The sequence below is a fragment of the Canis lupus genome, chromosome 19 (assembly GCF_048164855.1).
Source record: "Canis lupus baileyi chromosome 19, mCanLup2.hap1, whole genome shotgun sequence".
In the NCBI taxonomy this organism is placed as follows: Eukaryota; Metazoa; Chordata; class Mammalia; order Carnivora; family Canidae; genus Canis; species Canis lupus.
The window spans coordinates 57,247,184-57,266,302 of NC_132856.1; the positions used below are offsets into that span (position 1 = coordinate 57,247,184).

The 19,119-nt window shown below is 57.1% G+C and overlaps 1 protein-coding gene across 1 annotated transcript; it reads left to right on the forward strand.

The window, feature by feature from the left end:
- Positions 1 to 1,586: 1,586 nt before the first annotated feature.
- Positions 1,587 to 15,524, forward strand: DAPK3 (death associated protein kinase 3). Its single transcript, XM_072787849.1, has 9 exons — positions 1,587 to 1,710; positions 2,508 to 2,647; positions 7,958 to 8,318; positions 8,556 to 8,685; positions 8,973 to 9,021; positions 9,706 to 9,732; positions 12,474 to 12,626; positions 13,335 to 13,380; positions 13,791 to 15,524. The coding sequence occupies exons 2-9, from the start codon at positions 2,586 to 2,588 to the stop codon at positions 14,325 to 14,327; spliced, it is 1,365 nt and encodes a 454-aa protein (XP_072643950.1). The 5' UTR covers positions 1,587 to 1,710; positions 2,508 to 2,585; the 3' UTR covers positions 14,328 to 15,524.
- The last annotated feature ends 3,595 nt before the right edge of the window (positions 15,525 to 19,119 follow it).

Below are 19,119 nucleotides of genomic sequence, written 5' to 3' on the forward strand. Positions count from 1 at the left end.
AAAGGTCACATTCATGGAACAGTTTCATCAGGGAAGGGTTGAAGTATCAGGAAATCACTGTCAAGTTTTGGATTTTTTTTTCTACAGTAGTTAAAATTTGACCATTGGCAACAAATCCTGTCCATTGTTTGCCTTTGTGATAAGGTTTTTGAGAAAATGCCGTATACCCAAGTCTAATTTACTATATTTTATTGGGTTATTTTGAGAAAAATGATCCGACTCTAAGTGTGGTATCTACATAAGTTAGTTCCAAAGAATACGGCATGGGAAGGGGAGAAAAGTATTCTGGAGAAACCTGACGGACGGACACTACCTGGAACCAGGGGACCAAGGTCAACGTGAACAGCAATATGGTGATAACCTGGGCCCATGATACGGTGTCATGAGAAGAGGACTTGGTCTTCCTCCCTAAAACCCATCACCCCAGTCTATGAGAATAACAGACAAATCCAGTTGAGGGACATTCTACAAAATACCTGACCAGTCCTTGGAACTGTCAATGTCACTAAAAGGAAAGTGAAACGATGAGGACTCTTAAGGACTGAATATGTGGGATCCCGGATGAGATTTGATACAAGAGGAGGATGATGTTCGGGAACACAAATCTGAATAAACGATGGATTTGGTTATGATCATGTATTGCTGGTTCACTAGTTGTGACAAGTGTGCCATAATGTAATATGTAGTTGGCAATGGGTGTGGGAGGTACTTTAAACAAGAATGGAGAAAGGCGATCTCCAGGCTGAAGGACCAACTTGTGCAAATACGTGGGTGGGAGTGCAATGTTTGAAATCGGAAGGCAAATGAGCTTGGAGTGGGGTGAATGAGGACAGAACAGCATGAGGTCAGGATAGTCGGGGACGCTCAAGACTTGGGGTCTTTAGTCACATGGCATCTGCAGTGGTGCAGCACCGGCTTTGGGTTCGGGTCTTTCTGGGAATGAATCTCAGCCATGACATTGTGTGACTCCCAGTGAGTTACTTAACCTCTGGTCTCGGCTTCCCCGTCTGTAGAACGAGAGAAATGTTAACATACGTTACCTCCTAAGATTGTTGCCTGGTTCATACGAACTAGCTGCTTCATCCCGTGTCTTGAGACAACAGGAATCAGAAATGTCTCAAGGATGAATGGCAACACCTGACCGGCCTCATCTGCATTTTTGTTTATGCATTTGGGATGTGGGTAACATTTTACGGAGGGGGAAACTGAAGTCAGGGACGAAAGCCGTGCCTGGGCCCACCCCAGGAGCGGTCGTGCGGGAGCGCTTTCGCGTATCTCGAGCTCTAGGAAGGTAAGAGGGATGCAGAGGGTCAGCACCGAGCTCCTCGGCTTCAGGACCCAGGTCAGAGGAGAGTGGGCGGGGCAGCCCGGGGCCGGAAGTCGGCCTTCCGACTTCCTAAGTGTGCCCGACGTCCGCCCCAGCCAATCGGCTGCGGGAGGGCGAAAGTGTCAGCCAGTGGCGAGGCGGCATCCGGGTTCGGAGGACCGGACGCCGGCGGGCGGGGCCTGGAAGGCGGCCGGGGGCGGGGCGTCACGAGCGGCGGGGGCGTTGGCCAATGGGCGGCGGGGACCGCCCCCGGGGGGCGGGCACTGGCGGACGCGGTGACGTCGACGCGGGTCGAAGCGTCCCGGTGGCCGAGGCGGCGGGGCTGAGGAGGGCGGCGGTAGCCAGCGCGGCAGACGGCGGGCCGGGGCGCGGGGCCGCGGAGGGTGCGGAGCGGGCGCGGCCGGCGGCGGCGGCGGGCGGGGGAGGCCGGGGCGGCTCTTGGAGGCGCGGGGGCACGTCCGGGGACCCGTGGGCTGAGCGGGCCGGTGAAGGGGCTGGTCGGGGCTTGCGAGGGGCGTGGCGGCCTCCGGGGCGCTCCTAGCGGGGGTTAGGGCTCGGAGACACCTGCGGGGGGTCTGCCCCCGAGCTCGCCCCGGGGTCGGGGCAGAGGGCAGAGGAGGAGGCTCTGCGGTGTGGCCCTTTGCGGGTGGGGGAGACGGCGTGGGGGCCTCCGCGGGGGAGCCTTCGGGGGCGGGGCGCCGGGGGCCGGGGCGAGGGGCCGGCGGCGGGGGCTGGCGCGAGCTTGACGGCCGGGGTCCGGGGGGAGTGGGGGAGGGGAGCTGCGGGGGCCGGCGCCGCGCCGACTCAGCAAGTTGGGCAGGCGTGCGGAGCCCCGGGGCTTAGGGTGTGCGGAGTGTGGGGGAACTTGCAGGAAGGGGGGGCTTTGGATGAGCAGGTCGGGAGAAGCCTGGGAGGGAGAGGCAGAGAAGGGCTGGGGCGGCGTGAGGGGAGCCGGCGGCGTGGGCCTGGGGGAGGTTTCGGGGCTAAGCGGGCACAGTGGGGTTGCCACCAACATTTTGGTGGTGTGGTCACCGAGCGGGATAACAGGAAAGCACCCCGGGCGCCGCATGCACGTGCCCTGGCCGAGGATCGGGGAACTTAGTTTTGGGGGAACTTAGTTGTTCCATTTAGGAGTAATGGCTGGTGTCTCACTTCTTCCCTATTTCCCTGTCTCCTCCAGGTCACAGCTCAGGGACTCCCTGAGGTCCTGTCGCCAGCCTTCAGTGAGAGGAGGGCACCAGAAGGCAGGCTGCCCACCATGTCCACATTCAGGCAGGAAGACGTGGAAGACTACTATGAGATGGGGGAGGAGCTGGGCAGGTGAGCAGGGCCTGTGGCCGCCAGGGCTCCGGGCATGGGCAAGAGCAAGAGGCGCTGCGGGGGTTTCCAGATCGCATCCCCCCTCCTGTCCTTCATTCCCCTCTCCAGCGCGAATGAGTCAGTGGCATGTGCTGGCGGAGGGAATTTAGGCTTTGGAGTCAGGTGGCCCTGACCGCACGTTCTTGCTCTGACCTTCTCTGTGCATTTCCTTCGGGGAAAAATAGAGTGGAGCGCATGGAGCGCCTACCAGAGCGCCTGGCACGTGACATGAGAGCGGTAGGTGGTGGCGGTGTTTGTTGGTAAAGGTCTGTCCCTCTGTTGAAGCCTGTCTTGATTGAGGGAGGTGATTGATTCTCGGGCACGTTTGCAGGAGAGGCCTCCTGTCTGGGCCCACGTCCCTGCCAATTGTTTAGCATTCTTGTGGGAAAGCACGGAGGTTTCCCATTCCAGCCAGGCAGCTGATTTCCTGTCTGGCGGGGCCTTGAGTGTCCCCTGAGAACACCCTGCCTCAGACTAGCCAGTCACCATCTCCTCCCCACCCCACCCCCCCCTCCAGCTTCAAACCTTATTTGGTGAGTTCTCTGCTGACCAACCCATGATGTCACCAAAAGGGAATGTAAATAACTGAGTCGTGCCTCAGGCCTTGGCTGAGAAAGTGTTTCAGGCTCATTTGGGATTCTGAAGTCTCTCCTTTAGGAATTTCCTTAATAGAGTCGTAGAGAATGTAGGGTCCCTCACCCCGTCCCCTTCTCTTCCCCCATGCCCCCTGCCCAATCTCATCCTTTACTGTTGAAAATGTGTTAGGTCCTCCTGCTGAGGGTGGCTTGGCAAAAGTCAGCCAGTGTCCCATGTAGATTCCCCTTAATTCGCCAGCTCCACTGTTAGGAATTAATTCAGCGGGAATACATGCATATGCAAACCCAGTGACCCAAGAACAGGGGTGGTCGCTGTAAGGATTGTATATGAACAAAGGGCGGGGAGCCTCTTCAGTGGTCCCCCCAGCACCACTGCCTCTGTGGGTGGAATATTACGCAGCCATTACAAGGATCCAGGCAACCTATATGATGTTCACCACCTAAGAAGTGTATTGAAGTTTTGTAGTAGCTGTGTCAGTTTTAATAGTTTTAATATATTTTATTTAACCCAATAGATTGAACTATTACATTTTGCTTGTAATCACAATAAAAATTATGAATGAAAAATTTTACCACCTTTTTTTTTTTTTTTTTTTTTATTTTATTTTTTTTACCACCTTTCTTTTTGATATGAAGCTTTTGAGGTCTGGTGTGTGATATACACTCAGAATACATCTCGGTTTGGACTGGCCTGTGGGCCACCATGTGGCTGGTGCCTGTCATCTTGGACAGCACTGCTCTGGTGATCCCAGTTGTGCTCAGAGAACCATGAGGTGAAGGGTTAAAGGGACAGGACACTGTGAGCACTGTGCTGCAGTTTGTATGAGTTACGGATGTCATTTTGACATCTGAATTCTAGTCTGTCTTTATGTTTTGTTCATCTGCGAAAGGACCTACGAGGCAGGTGTGCTTACCCTCCCCGTTTCATAAAGGAGTGGAGGCTGAAAGGAGGGAAGCAACTTGTCCAAGGCCATGTGGGGGTCAAGCCTTGAGACCAGGCCCTGCTGGGTGCAAAGCCCAGGCATTCTGGAACCAGAGGTGAACATTAGGCTTCCGCCTGCCCCCCTGGAACAGGCCCATTAGAGGTCCCAGTGAAGAGCAGCCCTGCACGTCAGGAAGAGCATGCATCCTTCTGCCCCTGAGAGCATCCTCTCCCATGCTTGCTCTGCACTTTGGCAGGTGGCAGGTGGCTGCTGCAGGGAGCTCTCAGTTTCAGAGGCAGGCAGGGTCTTCCCTGAGGCCAGTTGCTGATTGTCTTTGGGGAGTTAGCTGCCAAGCATCACCGTGGCAACGAGGACCAGGACTAAAACAGGGCGACACTTTGTTGTTCCAGGGGGATGGGGCCACATGAACTGGAAGCAAGTTTCTTTGTGTGTGTGCTTGGGAGGGGTTGGGGAATTCTTTCTTCCTAGTTCACATTGATAGTCTTGGGAAATAAATAATTAGTCTGTGGTCGACAAGTGTGGACTTTCACCCTGGCTTTGCCTTGGTAGAGTGATGTGTGCACCTGGGCTGGCTTGGGACAGGGGGCCACGAACCAGGGGTTTATGCTCTCCCGGGCCTGGAGGCAGGAGGCACAGATCAGGGTGTCACTGGGGCTGATTCCTTCTGAGGTGCCTCTCCTTGATGTACAGATGGCCATCTTTTCCCTGTGGCCTCCCAGGGCTGTCCCTCTGTCAGAACAAATCTGTTCTGCTCTCCTCTTAAAAGGGCTTGGATTAGATTGGGTTCAGCCTCTCCTGTGAGCTCTTTCTAACTGAATCACCTCTTTAAAGGCCCTGTCTCCAGATAGTCCCGTTCTGAGGTGCTGGGGGTTAAGACCTCAACATGGATTTTTGGGGTAACACAGTTCAGTCTAGAATAGCATCTTTTGGGCAGCCCCGGTGGCGCAGCGGTTTAGCGCCGCCTGCAGCCCAGGGCGTGATCCTGGAGACCCTGGATCAAGTCCCACGTCGGGCTCTCTGTATGATGCCTGCTTCTCCCTCTGCCTGTGTCTCTGCCTCTCTCTCTCTCTCTCTCTCTCTCTCTCTGTCTCTATGAATAAATAAATAAAATCTTAAAAACAAAACACTCTGCAAAAAAAAAAAAAAAAATAGAATAGCATCTTTTTACCTGTTTCCATGAGCATTACTGCTCTTCATTTGTTAGCTCAGCTCAGAATAAAGCAGGGAAAAATAATCCATACATTTGAAAATGAGGCCCCACGTCTAGCTCGAAGCACAGTGCCACTGGTATGAGGTGAATGTTCGGCGTTCAATGGCATTACCATCGGGAGTTTGTCATGGGACTGGAGGTGGGCCTGGAAAAATTAGCTTGGCTGCTGTAGGCAAAAGAGAAAGGAAAGCATTTCAGGTGGCGGGAGAGTTAGTGGAGATATGGAGGGGACAGGAGCATGATGTACCCAGGAGACTGTTGTAGCAGGTTCAGGGGATGGGGGGGCGAGGCCTGAGTCTCCTGTCACTGCTGTCAGTGATCACAGTTCAGCCTAGAAGAGTGTGCAATTATTATGTGAAAGGTCTGGGAGTCGAGAGTCTGTAGTGGACCTGTAGGGCTGGTCCCCCCAGGGCCCCAGGGAGACCCGGCTCGTACGCTGCCTCCCTGGCCCGAGGCCCCTCCTCTGTCCTCACTGCCAGCAGCGCAAGGTCTGCTCGTCTCTGGGACTCCCACCCTCTGCCTCCCTCTTATGAGGACCTAGTGAGCACGCTGGGCCCCCCAGGAACCTAGGGTCACCCCCACCTCGGTGGCCTTGACTTGCTTCCACCTGCAAGGTCCCTTTTACCAGGAGAGGTGATATATTCACAGGTCTTGGGGATTCACATGTGGGCATTTAGTGGGGGCTGTTGTTCAACCCAGTGTGTTAGTAATAATTTTGTACCTCCCACCTGCTCACCTTGAACTTTGCCTGGTCCACTTATCAAACAAACCCAGTTGGGTTCCTCAGCTTTTTCGGGGGCCCTGCTGGCTTGGCAACGGCGTCCCTCACTAGTCTGTGTGTCTCTGTTCTTGGGCTCCTGCCTGGCCTGTCTTCCCTCTGCCATCCCCAGCGTCAGAGAGCCTGCCCGGACACCCGCCTTCCCAGTCTCTGCCCTTCCTTCCTCCCGTTACGCCCTCTCCTTCAGTTCCCCGACAGGTCATATCATCTTTTCTCTGGATCCCTGGTGGTGTCTTAAAATTTTCTTTGTGGAGCGCGTGCTTTGTCTTGGAATTGGTTCCTGTGCATGTGGAGTCAGCAGACTACGGCCTGTGGGCAAATCCAGCCCCAGCCTAGTGTGGCCCTGCCTGCCTGTGAACCTGGAATGTTTTTTTATTTTTTCAAAGGTTGTAAAAACACACAAGAATTATGACAGAAACCACATGGCCCATAGGGCTAAAAATATTTACTGTCTGGCCTTTTTCAGCCAACTCTTGAGTTAAAGTAAGTTAATATAACTAAGTTCCTGGATAGCAAAATAATTGGGACGTTGGACAGCTCCCTGGAGTGCAGTAAATAGGATTTCTCTCTCTTTCGCTTTTTTTTCTTTCGCTTTTAATAACTGCTGTCTTGAGCTATAATCCACATATTGTACAGTTCACCCATTTACAGTGTGCAAGTTAGTGATCTTTAGTGTATTTACAGGGTTTTGCAACTGTTACCCTAAATAATTCCAGAATATTCCATCACCTAAAAGGAACCCCATCCCCATCAGCTGTTACTCCCCATCCCTCCCCCAGCCCCCGGCCCCCACGAGCCCCCTCCTGTCCTTGCATGACCCTGTTCTGGATGTGTCCCACACGTGGACTCACACACGTGGCTTTCTGTGTCTCGTTCCCTCCCTGAGTGTTGTGGGCTCAGGGTCTGTCCCCAGGGCAGTGTGTTTGGGCGCCTCACTGCTATTCACGGCAGAGGGATGGGCCCGTGCATGGTGGACACATTATGTTCATCTGTCGATGGACATCTGGTTCTTTCCCTCTTGAGGCTGCTGTGAATCTGGCTGATTGAGGATTTGCGTAGAAGCTTCTCTGTGGATTTATGTTGTCGTTTCTCTTGGGCAGACACTGGAGGGAATTGCAGAAGCGCATGGAAACAGTGTCTAAGCTCTTGGGGAACCAGTAGCCCGTTTCCATGGGTGTGGGCTCCGGTCCCCATCCTCTGTCAGTTTGAAAATGGGTGTGTTCCTCTCACTCAGCCAGTTGAATAAGAAGCCCCTTTGAAGTCAGTGGCTTTTTTTCTTTTTTCTTAGGTTTTTAAAAATGATGAAATAGACCAGGGAAAGATAAATCAGTGTAGAATTGTGTTACGTAAAAGTAAAAGCCGCTCTTGGCTGCCCTGACCCTCCACCCCTTCTCTGACATGGTGGCGAGCCCTCAGGCCTCCTGCCCACTGCACAGGCCTTTGTAAGCAAGCCCATCTTGCCCCGAGCAGGTCCTCAGTTTGTCTCCCAGTCTGCTGCTTTCTCCTGGCTGTGTGGGATTCCACCGACCCCGGGATGGACTTAATTCCCTTTTGCAAACACCGAGGGGCTGCTTTGCCCTCTGCAGTGCAGAAATACCATGGCCGCTTTGAACACACCTAACAGCCCCCCCCCCCCCCAACAAGAGGCAGAGGGGCAGGGCCGGAAGGTGCTGTCTCAGAAGCTGCATCCTTTCCACTCCCCCAGTCCCTCACAGGGCTCCACTCACTCCTCTGTCCCTGCAGCGGCCAGTTTGCGATTGTGCGGAAATGCCGGCAGAAGGGGACTGGGAAGGAGTATGCGGCCAAGTTCATCAAGAAGCGCCGCCTGTCGTCCAGCCGGCGGGGAGTCAGCCGGGAGGAGATCGAGCGGGAGGTGAACATCCTACGGGAGATCCGGCACCCCAACATCATCACGCTGCACGACATCTTTGAGAACAAGACTGACGTAGTGCTCATCCTGGAGCTGGTCTCAGGCGGGGAGCTCTTCGACTTCCTGGCAGAGAAGGAGTCACTGACAGAGGACGAGGCCACCCAGTTCCTCAAGCAGATCCTGGATGGTGTCCACTACCTGCACTCCAAGCGCATTGCCCACTTTGACCTCAAGGTGGGCCCTGGTGGGCCAGGGAGGGAGCTGGGGACCAACTGGGCAGGTGAGGTGGGGGGCTGGGAAGGGGGTCCAGCTCTTATGGCACAGAGTGCACCCTTGCAGCCCCGTTGCTGCCTAGGGGTCGAGACAGACCAGCTCAGGCCTGCCACCTATGAGGGGTTCCCAGGGAAGAGCCGAGGCTGTCCCTGGGAACCCTGGGCCAGCAGAGCTACAGAGTCCTCCTCCACCCCCCAGCCAGAAAACATCATGCTGCTAGACAAGAACGTGCCCAACCCACGGATCAAGCTCATCGACTTTGGCATCGCCCACAAGATCGAAGCGGGGAATGAGTTCAAGAACATTTTCGGCACCCCTGAATTTGTGGGTATGGCGCTGCATGGTGCTTTGGGGCTAGGGTTTGTGGGACCGTTTGAGGTTTCCTGGCCTGCGTGCGTGCCTCAGGCCTAACCCCTGGTCATCTGGTCCACCTCACTCAGATTTCCTTTCCCGAGTCCTGGTGTTAGGTACATGAGGTCAGGCCTGCTGCCCCCAGAGCCGGCCTTGCCCCCCACCTGCAGGTGGGCTGTGCTGCTCCTTGTGGCTGTGTCCCCAGTGCTGCCTTAGATCTACCCAGCGTCTGACTCTGTACCTTCTGTTTCTCTGTCTCTGCAGCTCCAGAGATTGTCAACTATGAACCCCTGGGTCTGGAAGCAGACATGTGGTGAGTGGCAAGGAGTGGCAGGGAGTGGCAAGGAGTGGTAGGGCTGCTGGCGCTGAGCCCAGCACACAACACACCTGGCATATAGCACCTTTGCTCCTCTGGGAGTCCCCTGACTATCCATGGGAGCTGCCGGGCCACAACCACAGGGTAGGACGTAGCCCATCCTCATGGTTGTGATGCTCTTGGGTATGGGCCTGGGCCAGGTAGACCATTGCCTTAGAACAGGGGTCAGCAAACAATGGCCCACCAGCCAGAACAGGTCTGTGAGCTTGGAATGGTTTTGTTTTTAAGGTGATGTTAAAAACAAAACAGACAAATAAGCGACAGAGACTGTGGTCCACAAAGTGTGAAATATTCATTGTCTCACCCTTTGTAGAAAGTGTGTCAGCCCACTTTTGAGCACAGCAGGCGTCATAGAGTCCTGCATCTGCCGCAACCCCTCCCCTGCTCTGAGCTGGATAGGTGGGTGTGGCCAGACGAGCTCAAGCGTCCAATCCTGAGAGCCCCAGAGTGGGAGAGAGGAAGGCTCTTAGTGGAGGCCATGCAGACCCTGGAAGGAGAGTAGGCCATGGGCTTCTGGCTTCCCCACCTGGACTCTGGATCCCCGGCCATTTAGACGTTTTGAGAATTGGGGTGTTGCCGCCCACTGCTGAGCTGACTTCTCTTCTTGTGTGTTCTCTCCAGGAGCATTGGAGTCATCACCTATATCCTGTGAGTTCCCGGTTGATGCTTCCTGCATTTCTTGAGGCCCTGGGTCAGGAGGAGGGTCAGGATGGCTCCTGTGCAGGGATGGGGACTATGAGCTCTGACCCACCAGAGTGCTCAGTGAACTTGGTGGGTGGATGGGTAGGTGGTGGATGGGTGGGTGAATAGCTGGATGGGTGGGTGAATAGGTGGATGGGTGGGTGGGTAGATGGTGGGTGGCAGATGGGTGGGTGAATAGGTGAATGGGTGGATAAATAGGTGGATGGCTGGATGGGTAGATGGTGGGTGGCAGATGGGTGGATGGATGGGTGGATGGTGGGTAGCAGATGGGTGGGTGAATAGGTGGATGGATGGTGGGTGGTGGATAGTGGGTGAGTGGTGGATGGGTGGGTGAATAGGTGGATGGATGGTGGGTGGTAGATGGGTGGGTGAATAGGTGGGTGGATGGTGGGTGGTGGATAGTGGGTGAGTGGTGGATGAGTGAGTGGATAGGTGGGTGTGAATAGATGGATGGGTGGATAGTGGGTGGGTGATGGATGGGTGGATGTGTGGATGGGTGGCTGGTGGGTGGGTGAAAAGGTGGATGGATGGGTAGATGGATGGGTGGATTGTGGATGGTTGTATGGGTGGTTGGGTGGATGGATGAGTGAAGAATGCATGGATTTGCGCAGGAGGGAAAGACAGTTCCTGTCTCGGGCTCCTGGAGAGCCCTGCTCTGTGCAGAGTGGTTTTCCCTGACCTCATTCCCTCAGGCACCATTCCCTCAGGTTGGATTGTTCCTCATCTCCATCCCTGCGTCAAGCAGGCTCCCACTGCTTTTTCTTCCCTTGTCAGATGATAGAGCGATACACTCTAAAGGTTTGTTAAGACAGGTTTTTATTAGGTCAGTTTTTGTTTGATTGATTTATTTATTTATTTATTTATTTATTTATTTATTTATTTATTTTTAATTTTTATTTATTTATGATAGTCACACAGAGAGAGAGAGAGAGCCAGAGACACAGGCAGAGGGAGAAGCAGGCTCCATGCACCGGGAGCCCGATGTGGGATTCGATCCCGGATCTCCAGGATCGTGCCCTGAGCCAAAGGCAGGCGCCAAACTGCTGCGCCACCCAGGGATCCCCAGTTTTTGTTTTTAAAGATTGAGGTTGGGCAGCCCCGGTGACGCAGCGGTTTAGCGCCGCCTGCAGCCCGGGGCGTGATCCTGGAGACCCGGGATCGAGTCCCGCATCGGGCTCTCTGTATGGTGCCTGCTTCTCCCTCTGCCTGTGTCTCTGCCTCTCTCTCTGTCTCAATGAATGAATGAATGAATGAATGAATGAATAAATAAAACCTTAAAAAAAATAAAGATTGAGGTTTACAGAGGAGCTACAGAGCCAGTACAGAATTCCTGTGTGCCTCACCCAGCGTCCCAGCGTTAGTGCCCTAAAGAGCATCTGTCAACACCAAGAAATGAGCCCAGTACAACACTAGCAAGTAGAATCCCAGAGTTTTCCTGCTCTTGCCTCTTTGTGGTCCAGGACCCCACCCTGGATCGCATCCCGCAGCGTCCCTCACTTCTGGCGCCGTCAGCCTGGAGGTGGCTCAGGGATTGGTCCCAGTTCTGCCACCAGCCACAGGCCAGGTTATCAGATCAGAGGCTCCCTTGACCCCCTCGGCCTGGAGAGCTTGCTGGAGGGGCTCACAGAACTCAGAACAGTGTGCTTTCTGGTACCAGTTAATTATGAAGACCGTAGATATGGATGAAAGGCCAGATGAGGAGGCACGTAGTAGGGTAAGGTCTGGGAGGGCTTCAAGCGCAGGAGTTTCTGTCTCCGTGGACTTGGGGGTGCACCCTCTTCTCCACACGTGGGGGCATTCAGCCTGGAAACTTCAAGCCCTTTCATTGAGGGATTTTATGGATGTTCCATTGTGTAGGCATGATTAAGTTGTTGGTGATGGAATCAATCTCTGGCCCCTCTTCTTGCCCCAGAGGTCAGGGGTGGGGCCAGCGGTTCCATCCTGTTAATCTCATGGCTGCTTCCTCCAACCACCAGCCCCATCCCAGGGTCATCTGGGGTGACTTCCAGAAGTCGCCTTGTTCACATAAACTCTGGTGTGGTTGAAAGGCGCTCTTGATGGTCGGCAAAAGGCTCTTCTCATCTCATCACCCTGCAGCCGCTTCAGAAACCGAGGATAGAGACCGAATGTCAGAACAGTTGTTGCCACTTTCTTAGTTGGTAGCATTTAGGAAAGCGTGAGGCTTATGGGAGCTCTGTGCCTGAGGACTGGGGTGAGGACCGGAAGTGTAATTGTTATTGTCACAGTGCCACGTGCCCAGAGCCTCACGAGATGGTAGTGTGGCCCCCAAGCACCATCAGGATGGCACACGACGTCCTTGTGTCATCTCTGGTGATGTGCACCCTGGCCGAGTGCTGACGTCAGCCAGGGTACCCTTCTGGGAAGTCAACAGCTTTCCCCGTGAGCACTAAATGTTTAGGGCGGGTGCTTCAAGCTTCCTTAGGGACATTTGCCCACTCTTCAGTGCCCATCAGTGGCCAGGGGGGAAGATTTTGTGCTTTCTGGTGGAAGGTTACGGGCTGGTTGAGTGCAAGTAACAGGGGATGTGGGGGACACCCAGGGCCCGGCGTCTGCTTTCCTCTGTGTTCGGCCCCCCGAGGTGGCAGGGCAGAGCCGCTGGGAGCCCAGGCAGTGGCCTGTTTGTGGAGCGAGCGCAGGGGTCGCTGAGCCCTGTGTCTGCCTTCCAGCCTGAGCGGCGCCTCCCCATTCCTGGGTGAGACCAAGCAGGAGACCCTGACCAACATCTCGGCTGTGAACTACGACTTTGACGAGGAGTATTTCAGCAACACCAGCGAGCTGGCCAAGGACTTCATCCGCCGCCTGCTTGTCAAGGACCCCAAGTAGGAGCGCCAGGCCGGGCTGAGAGGGTGGGGGGGCAGGGGGCTGTCAGGGAAGGCTGCTGGGTCCCCCAGGAGCACGGGCCTCCATGCAGTCCCCTCCACGTACCTGGGGGTTGGGGTGGCAGTGTGCTTAGCTTGGCTTCCGCTGTGTCTCTTTAAGAGCTGTTAAGTCCTTGCTGATGTTTAAGATAATTTTTTGTTTGTTTAAGATAATTTTCATGTGAAATTCCAGATTCCTGGGTTTTTTTCCTAGGAAAATCTAAAACTTCTGGTGTCACAGAGCCCTCACTCCTGGAGAGGGGCTCCTGTTGGTGACAGTCTTGCCCTGGTGCAGCCACCCATTCCTGCTACTTACCTGGTCCCTCCCGTGGGCTCCCGAGTTGGCAAGACCCAGCGTTAGGTCTTGCCCTGATTCACAAAACCTCTGAGAAAGCATGGAAGGCCCCAGGGCCTGTGTCTGGCTGAGCAGGGCAGATGCTCTGGAGGGCACAGGTGGTTTCAAGGTCATTTCAGGGACTTGTTCCCAGGCCAGAGGGGAGTCCCTAGGGGCCCACGTGTGGGAGTCCTTTAAGGTGGAGGTGGAGAGCAGAAGTGCCAGGGAGAGCCCGGAAAACCCTTCCCTGATCTCTGCTCGGTTCCCCACCAGCCTTGTGGGAGGAGAGAGCACGTGGAATGTGTGCGACTAACCAGGGTGGGGGGCTCTTACAGGAGAAGAATGACCATCGCCCAGAGCCTGGAGCATTCCTGGATCAAGGTGAGGTGGGCGGGGCTGCTCCCATTCAAGGATGCCATGTGTGACAAGGGAGGGAGGGACCCAGGGGAGTGGGCCTGGGTGGCAGAGGACATGGGGTGCGCCTGAGGTGGTGCTGGTGCCGGCTCCCTGTGATGCTGGCTGGCTCTTCAGCCCATTTGCACACAGCAGGGCACCCTCCCACAGAAACTCCTAGAATGGGTGACGTCTGCCAGGGGCAGCAGTAAAGGGCCGGAGAGTCTTGTGTTTTCCTCTCTGCGGTCTCTGGTGCCAGAGCCACGCATACCCTGCCTGAACGGGCAAGGTGGCCCCGTGCTGATGAAGCTTTGTCCGGGAAAGCTGGTGGAGGGCGGGATGTGGCCCTCAGTGGCCGCCTCCGCCCCCTGCTCCAGGCCCTGGGCCTCTCTCCACAGGCGATCCGGCGGCGGAACGTGCGGCGTGAAGACAGTGGCCGGAAGCCCGAGCGGCGGCGCCTGAAGACGGCACGCCTCAAGGAGTACACCATCAAGTCCCACTCGAGCATGCCCCCCAACAACACCTATGTCAACTTCGAGCGCTTCTCCAAGGTGCTAGAGGAGGTGGCGGCGGCAGAGGAGGGTCTGCGGGGGCTGGAGCACAGCCGGCGCCTCTTCCACGAGGACATCGAGGCGCTGACGGCCATCTACGAGGAGAAGGAGGCCTGGTACAGGGAGGAGAACGAGAGCATCGGCCAGGACCTGCGGCGGCTGCGCCAGGAGCTGCACAAGACGGAGGCGTTGCAGCGGCAGGCCCAGGAGGAGGCCAAGGGCGCCCTGCTGGGGGCCAGTGGGCTCAAGCGGCGCTTCAGCCGCCTCGAGAACCGCTACGAGGCCCTGGCAAAGCAGGTGGCCTCCGAGATGCGCTTCGTGCAGGATCTGGTGCGCGCCATGGAGCAGGAGAAGCTGCAGGGGGTGGAGTGTGGCCTACGCTAGGGCCGCGTGGCCGAGGCACCTTTCACCCCGCTCCTGGGCTCTGGCGGGAGTGGCGCCACACTGGGATGTGCTCTCGGGGGTGGGGGTTGGGAACTCAGTGCTACCTTTCCCGGCTGAGCTCCTCTGGCCTCCGGCTTTGGCAACTCTGGGGCTTCTGGGGCAGCACCACCTGGGGAACTCTGGGCTGGCGGGGACACCGCCTTGTGCTGGGCCTGTGTTGGGAGCCTTGCTGAGGATCCAGGGCTTAGAATCAGAGGGGCCTCCCCTGCCTCTGCTGGGCACCAAAGTCCCACCTCTTCTAGCCATGGGAGGCAGCTCCCCTGGGGTCTCTCGTGGGGACCCCGCCATCCCCCATCCTGACTGCACCCCAAGGTCTGAGCTGGCACCAGGGCCAGAGTGGAGATGGCCTAGCCCTCAAGCTGTCAGTTTGGAGTGGGTCCTGGGGGTTGTGTTACCAGGCATGGTGCCCTGCTGCAGAAGCCCAGGGAGCCCTGGGTGGGAAGAGGAGCCGTCTGGGCTGCACGCTCCTCTGCAGCACCTGTGGCCTCCGTGCATGTGGAGGACGCCCCCCCCCCCCCCACCCCCCGCCCCGACCTCACGCCCCAGCCTCAGTCCCTGTTCCAGTGCTGCCTTTTCACCTCAGGGCTTGCGGGAACCCCTGTGGACTAGTTGCCCCCAGAAAGCCCTGCAAAGGCTCAGCGTCCCCTGTGTGCCCCACCAGTCCCTGTCCCCCTGCTGCCCCTCACCGCCCCACGCAGGGCCTGATGCCCCCCGACAGAGAGGAGTGGAGGGGTTGCAGTGGGCAGCACTATCGCCGCCACTAGGTGCCGCCCTCGAGCAGGGTCACGTGGCAGAGAAGGTGCCCTAAGGTCTGGGCTTCACCTGAACGTGAAGTGCTCTGCGCACGTTCCCTGTGGCAGGTCGGGTTAAGCGAGTGACATCTGTGCAGCCCTCCCATGGCCCTGGAGGAGTTCTCCAGGCAGAAGCCAACCTGGGCCGAGTGCAGGGAGGAACCGGGCAGTGGGACTGGCCAGGACCTCAGGACCCGGCTGCGAGGTCAGACAGAGGTGTCCCCCCATGTGCTAGGCCTGTCTGCAGGGCTGGGTCAGGAGCCACTGTGTACCCCTCCACGAGCTCAGCTGTACCCATTTGCATGTGTGCCGCAAGCTTAAGGGAAATAAAGCCCCACTTCCCCGACATGCAGCTGTGTGTGTTGTGAGGCCGGGCAGGGGCAGCCAGCCTTGTGGTTACCCGCTGCCGGGGCCTCGCCAGGTTGGCCCGTCTCTTCTCCCCGCTGCTGCCCCTGTGCTTGGGAAGAAGAGGGCATCATGGGGGCTGCAGGCTGCGTGATCTTGGGGTTGGACTGGTCTCATTTCCTTGTAATGAACCAGAAGCTTCCAGGCAGCCAGGGTGAAGTCAGAGGGGTTTCCTGTCCATTTGTCCTGCGTCACACACTACCAGGCTACACACAGGCTCCCCTGCCCACATTGGGCCCCAGCTTGGGCCACCCCATCTTCTTGGGAGGGATGTGAGCGGCGCCCTTATCGCCCCTGCTGCTGTTCTGTGCAGCCCCCGGGTCTGGAATGTTCCAGGAAGAAGCCCTCCTACTTCCTTCCTGGGAGCCCCCAGCCATCATTTTGTTGCCTCATCCCATACACCTCAGGGCACATTTCTCCTTGTTCGTCTTGTCTTTGCATTTTAATTTTAAAAATTTGAGATCTGAGGTACCATAACATTTCTCCCTTTTAATCTCTTCCTGGTTAGCAACTTCAAGTTTGGCATTTCAGTAAATTTCAGCTCTTTGCTCAGACCTCGGGTCTTCTCCCTTTGTCCCCAACTGTTCTCTGCAGCTGGATTGTGCAGCCCAGGACCCGGTCTGGCCCGCATATGGTGTCCAGCTGTCAGGTCCTTTAGGATGATGACCGAGCAACCAATTCTGCTATATGTCACACCGCAAAGAGCAGTGGGCCAGCTGTGGGCGAGGGGCGCCCAGATGTGTGTGGGGTCAGTAAACTCCAGACCACATGGGGCCCCAGGGGCCGCTAGACAGCACCTGTCCAGCCTCCAGCCAGTGCTGAGCCGTTCTCGCACCTTCTGGGCACTGTGGTGGGCAACGGGAGGCGTTGGCGGGAGCTTGAGACCATGTCTGTCCTGATGCGGGAGAGGAGGGAGTAGGCACATCTCCAGCTGCTCTGAGGTTGGGTAGGAACGGGAATCCACTTCGGACTTCCACCCACCTGCTCAGTATCCAGGGTCGGCCACGCTGCAGGCCTAGATTCCCTGCGTCTACTAAGGGTAACGGGCAGGTGTCCTGGCCTTGGAAACAATTTGGTTCCACCCCTCCCACCTGGGTTATCTTGGGTGGCTTCACACAGCTCAGCCCCTGCTTCCTCATTCCACCATTTGAGGGCCTGAGGAGCCACCTTGGGCCACCAGGGCACGAGCCAGGGTGTCTGGCCCGTGCAGGCATTTAGCAGAGCCCGTGGAGCTAATATAGTTACTTGGACATTGGCCCACGGACTCTGAGCTCACCTCTATGGAGCTTTGCCCCCTGAGAGGAGGCTGGTCCCCAGGTGGGTCCTAACCAACAATACAGCAGAGGTGATGGGGGTCACTTCCCTCCTTAGGCCACGTAGGACTGTGGCTCCCATCTTGCTAGCTGACTCCCTCGCCTGCTTAGATGAAGGGAGCTGCCACGCCGGAGGCCCAGGTGGCGGGGAACAGCCAGCAAGGCGTAAAGCCCACCAACCGCATGAATGGTCCCAGAAGCAGACCCTTCCCCAGTGGAGCCGAGAGCTAAGACCCAGGCCTGGATCAAGGGGCGCTGAGCAGAGGCCCAGGTAAGCCGTGCCTGCACTCCAGGCCCACAGACACTGGGGAGAACGTGCGTCGTTTCAGGCCACCATGCGCGGTCCTGTGTTACACGGCAGTAGCTGACGGATACACTGAGGAAGGTGAGCCACAGCCACCTGTGTGCTTCCTGAACAGTTGACCTTCTGCTCATGTCCTCTGCGGCCACACTGCTTGTTGAGCCTTCGTCCCCTCTTTAAGGGGTTGTGATTGGGACGCGTGTTAGTGCTGGGCCGGCATCTTCCTTCGGAGTGGAATGGACCATGGAGCATGTGTGCGGGGTGAGGGCTCCCTGCCGTCTGGTTTCGCCTTGTGCGAAGTGGGGGTGTCATCATGCCGGTTTCCCGGGGTGTGTTGGAAGGATGGACTATGGGAGCCGTGGATTGCATTCCTCCTCCAGGCAGGAATCCGGGCAGAGCTGCCCCTAGGTTGGCCCCGATTTGGGCTGCAGTGTGTGTGAAGCTCATTGGAGGGAAGGGTGTAAAGCTTCGTGTTTGTCTCAAAACAAAGCTCAGCAATTGCAGAGGGACCTCAGGTGCGTTACCCCCTCCTGCAAACAACGCCCAAGTGCACAATGGTGGTGATCCCCCTTCCCCACCAACGCCGTGAGGGTCCGGTGGGAGCTCGGAGAGGGCTTTGTAATCCTGTAGTGCGGTGTTCTCGGAGATGTCGAAGCTGGTGGCAGCCGAGTCTGAGCAGGCGAGGCCACCACTGTGGGCATCCCCGGGGCGGGTTGGGTTCTCCCCGCATGCAGCCCCGACACGGGCTGCGGAGAGGGCGCGGGGGTGGGCACAGGGATGGGCACAGGCATCTCAGTCATGACCGGAGCCACACCGCCCAGCTCCAGAGTCGCGGCTCGCGTTCGGCGCTCTGCGGCTGTGCACAGGTCATTTCACGTCTCCGTGGCTCAGTGTCCCCCTCTGTGAAATGTCCAGAACAGAATCAACCTTCGGTTGGTTTTGAGGATTAAATGGGTCAAGATACGTGCTTCAATGCAGGTCACGGTAGCCAAAGGTGGACACAACCCAAGTGTCCATTGACAGATGAATGGACGAAGAACATGGTGTCTGTCCACGCACTGGAATACGACCCAGCCTTAGAAAGGGACCCTGACACCTGTCCCCACGTGGATGGACCCCAAGGACACCGGGCTCAGGGAGGGGACCCAGACCCAAAAGGACACCTCCTGCAGGACCCCACTCCCAGGAGGTCCCCAGAGGAGGCCCATCCACAGAAACAGGAGGTGGTGGGAGCCGGAGGGGGGGCGGGGGGGTCAGTCCCCCCTGCTTCCCAGGGACAGGGTCTCTGACGGGCTTGAGCACAGCCTCATCAGGCTCTGGGCTCATGGCAGACACACCTCCTCCCTTTGCCATGTCGGCCCTGCCTTAGGGTATCTCCCAGGCGGGCAGTGAGGGGTGGAGGAAAGGTGGTCAGCACAACAGGCACCCCCTAAGCACAAGTCCTGTTAGGTTGGCGGGGGTGTCGGATGTAGGAATTCCCACACCACACTGTGTCCGTGGGTGCTGCCACCTTGCTGTAGGTCAGCGGCAGGCCGCATGCCCTGTACCCTGTGCCCTGGCCTGGGGTTGTGAGCAGGTGTCAGGGAGGAGGCCTGGGCTGGCCAAGCCCTCAGCCGCCGGGTTCCCTACCACACTCGGTGCTGCTATTAATAACCAGGGCAACCCCTGTTATTTAGGCCGGCTCTGGGAGCGTAGGGAGCGGACAGACAGCTGCTAGACACCTGTCCAGCATTCAGGAGCACATGCACCGTGTGCTCAGGACTTGCAGGAGCCCCTGTGGACTAGTTGCCGCCAGAAAGCCCTGCAAAGGCTCAGCGTTCCCTGTGTGCCCCGCCAGCCCCTGTCCTACCTGCTGCCCCTTGCTGCCCCTGCCGCCCTGCGGGAGAAGGCCGTCTCCTCCCCACGTCTTCTCATGGTGCCCC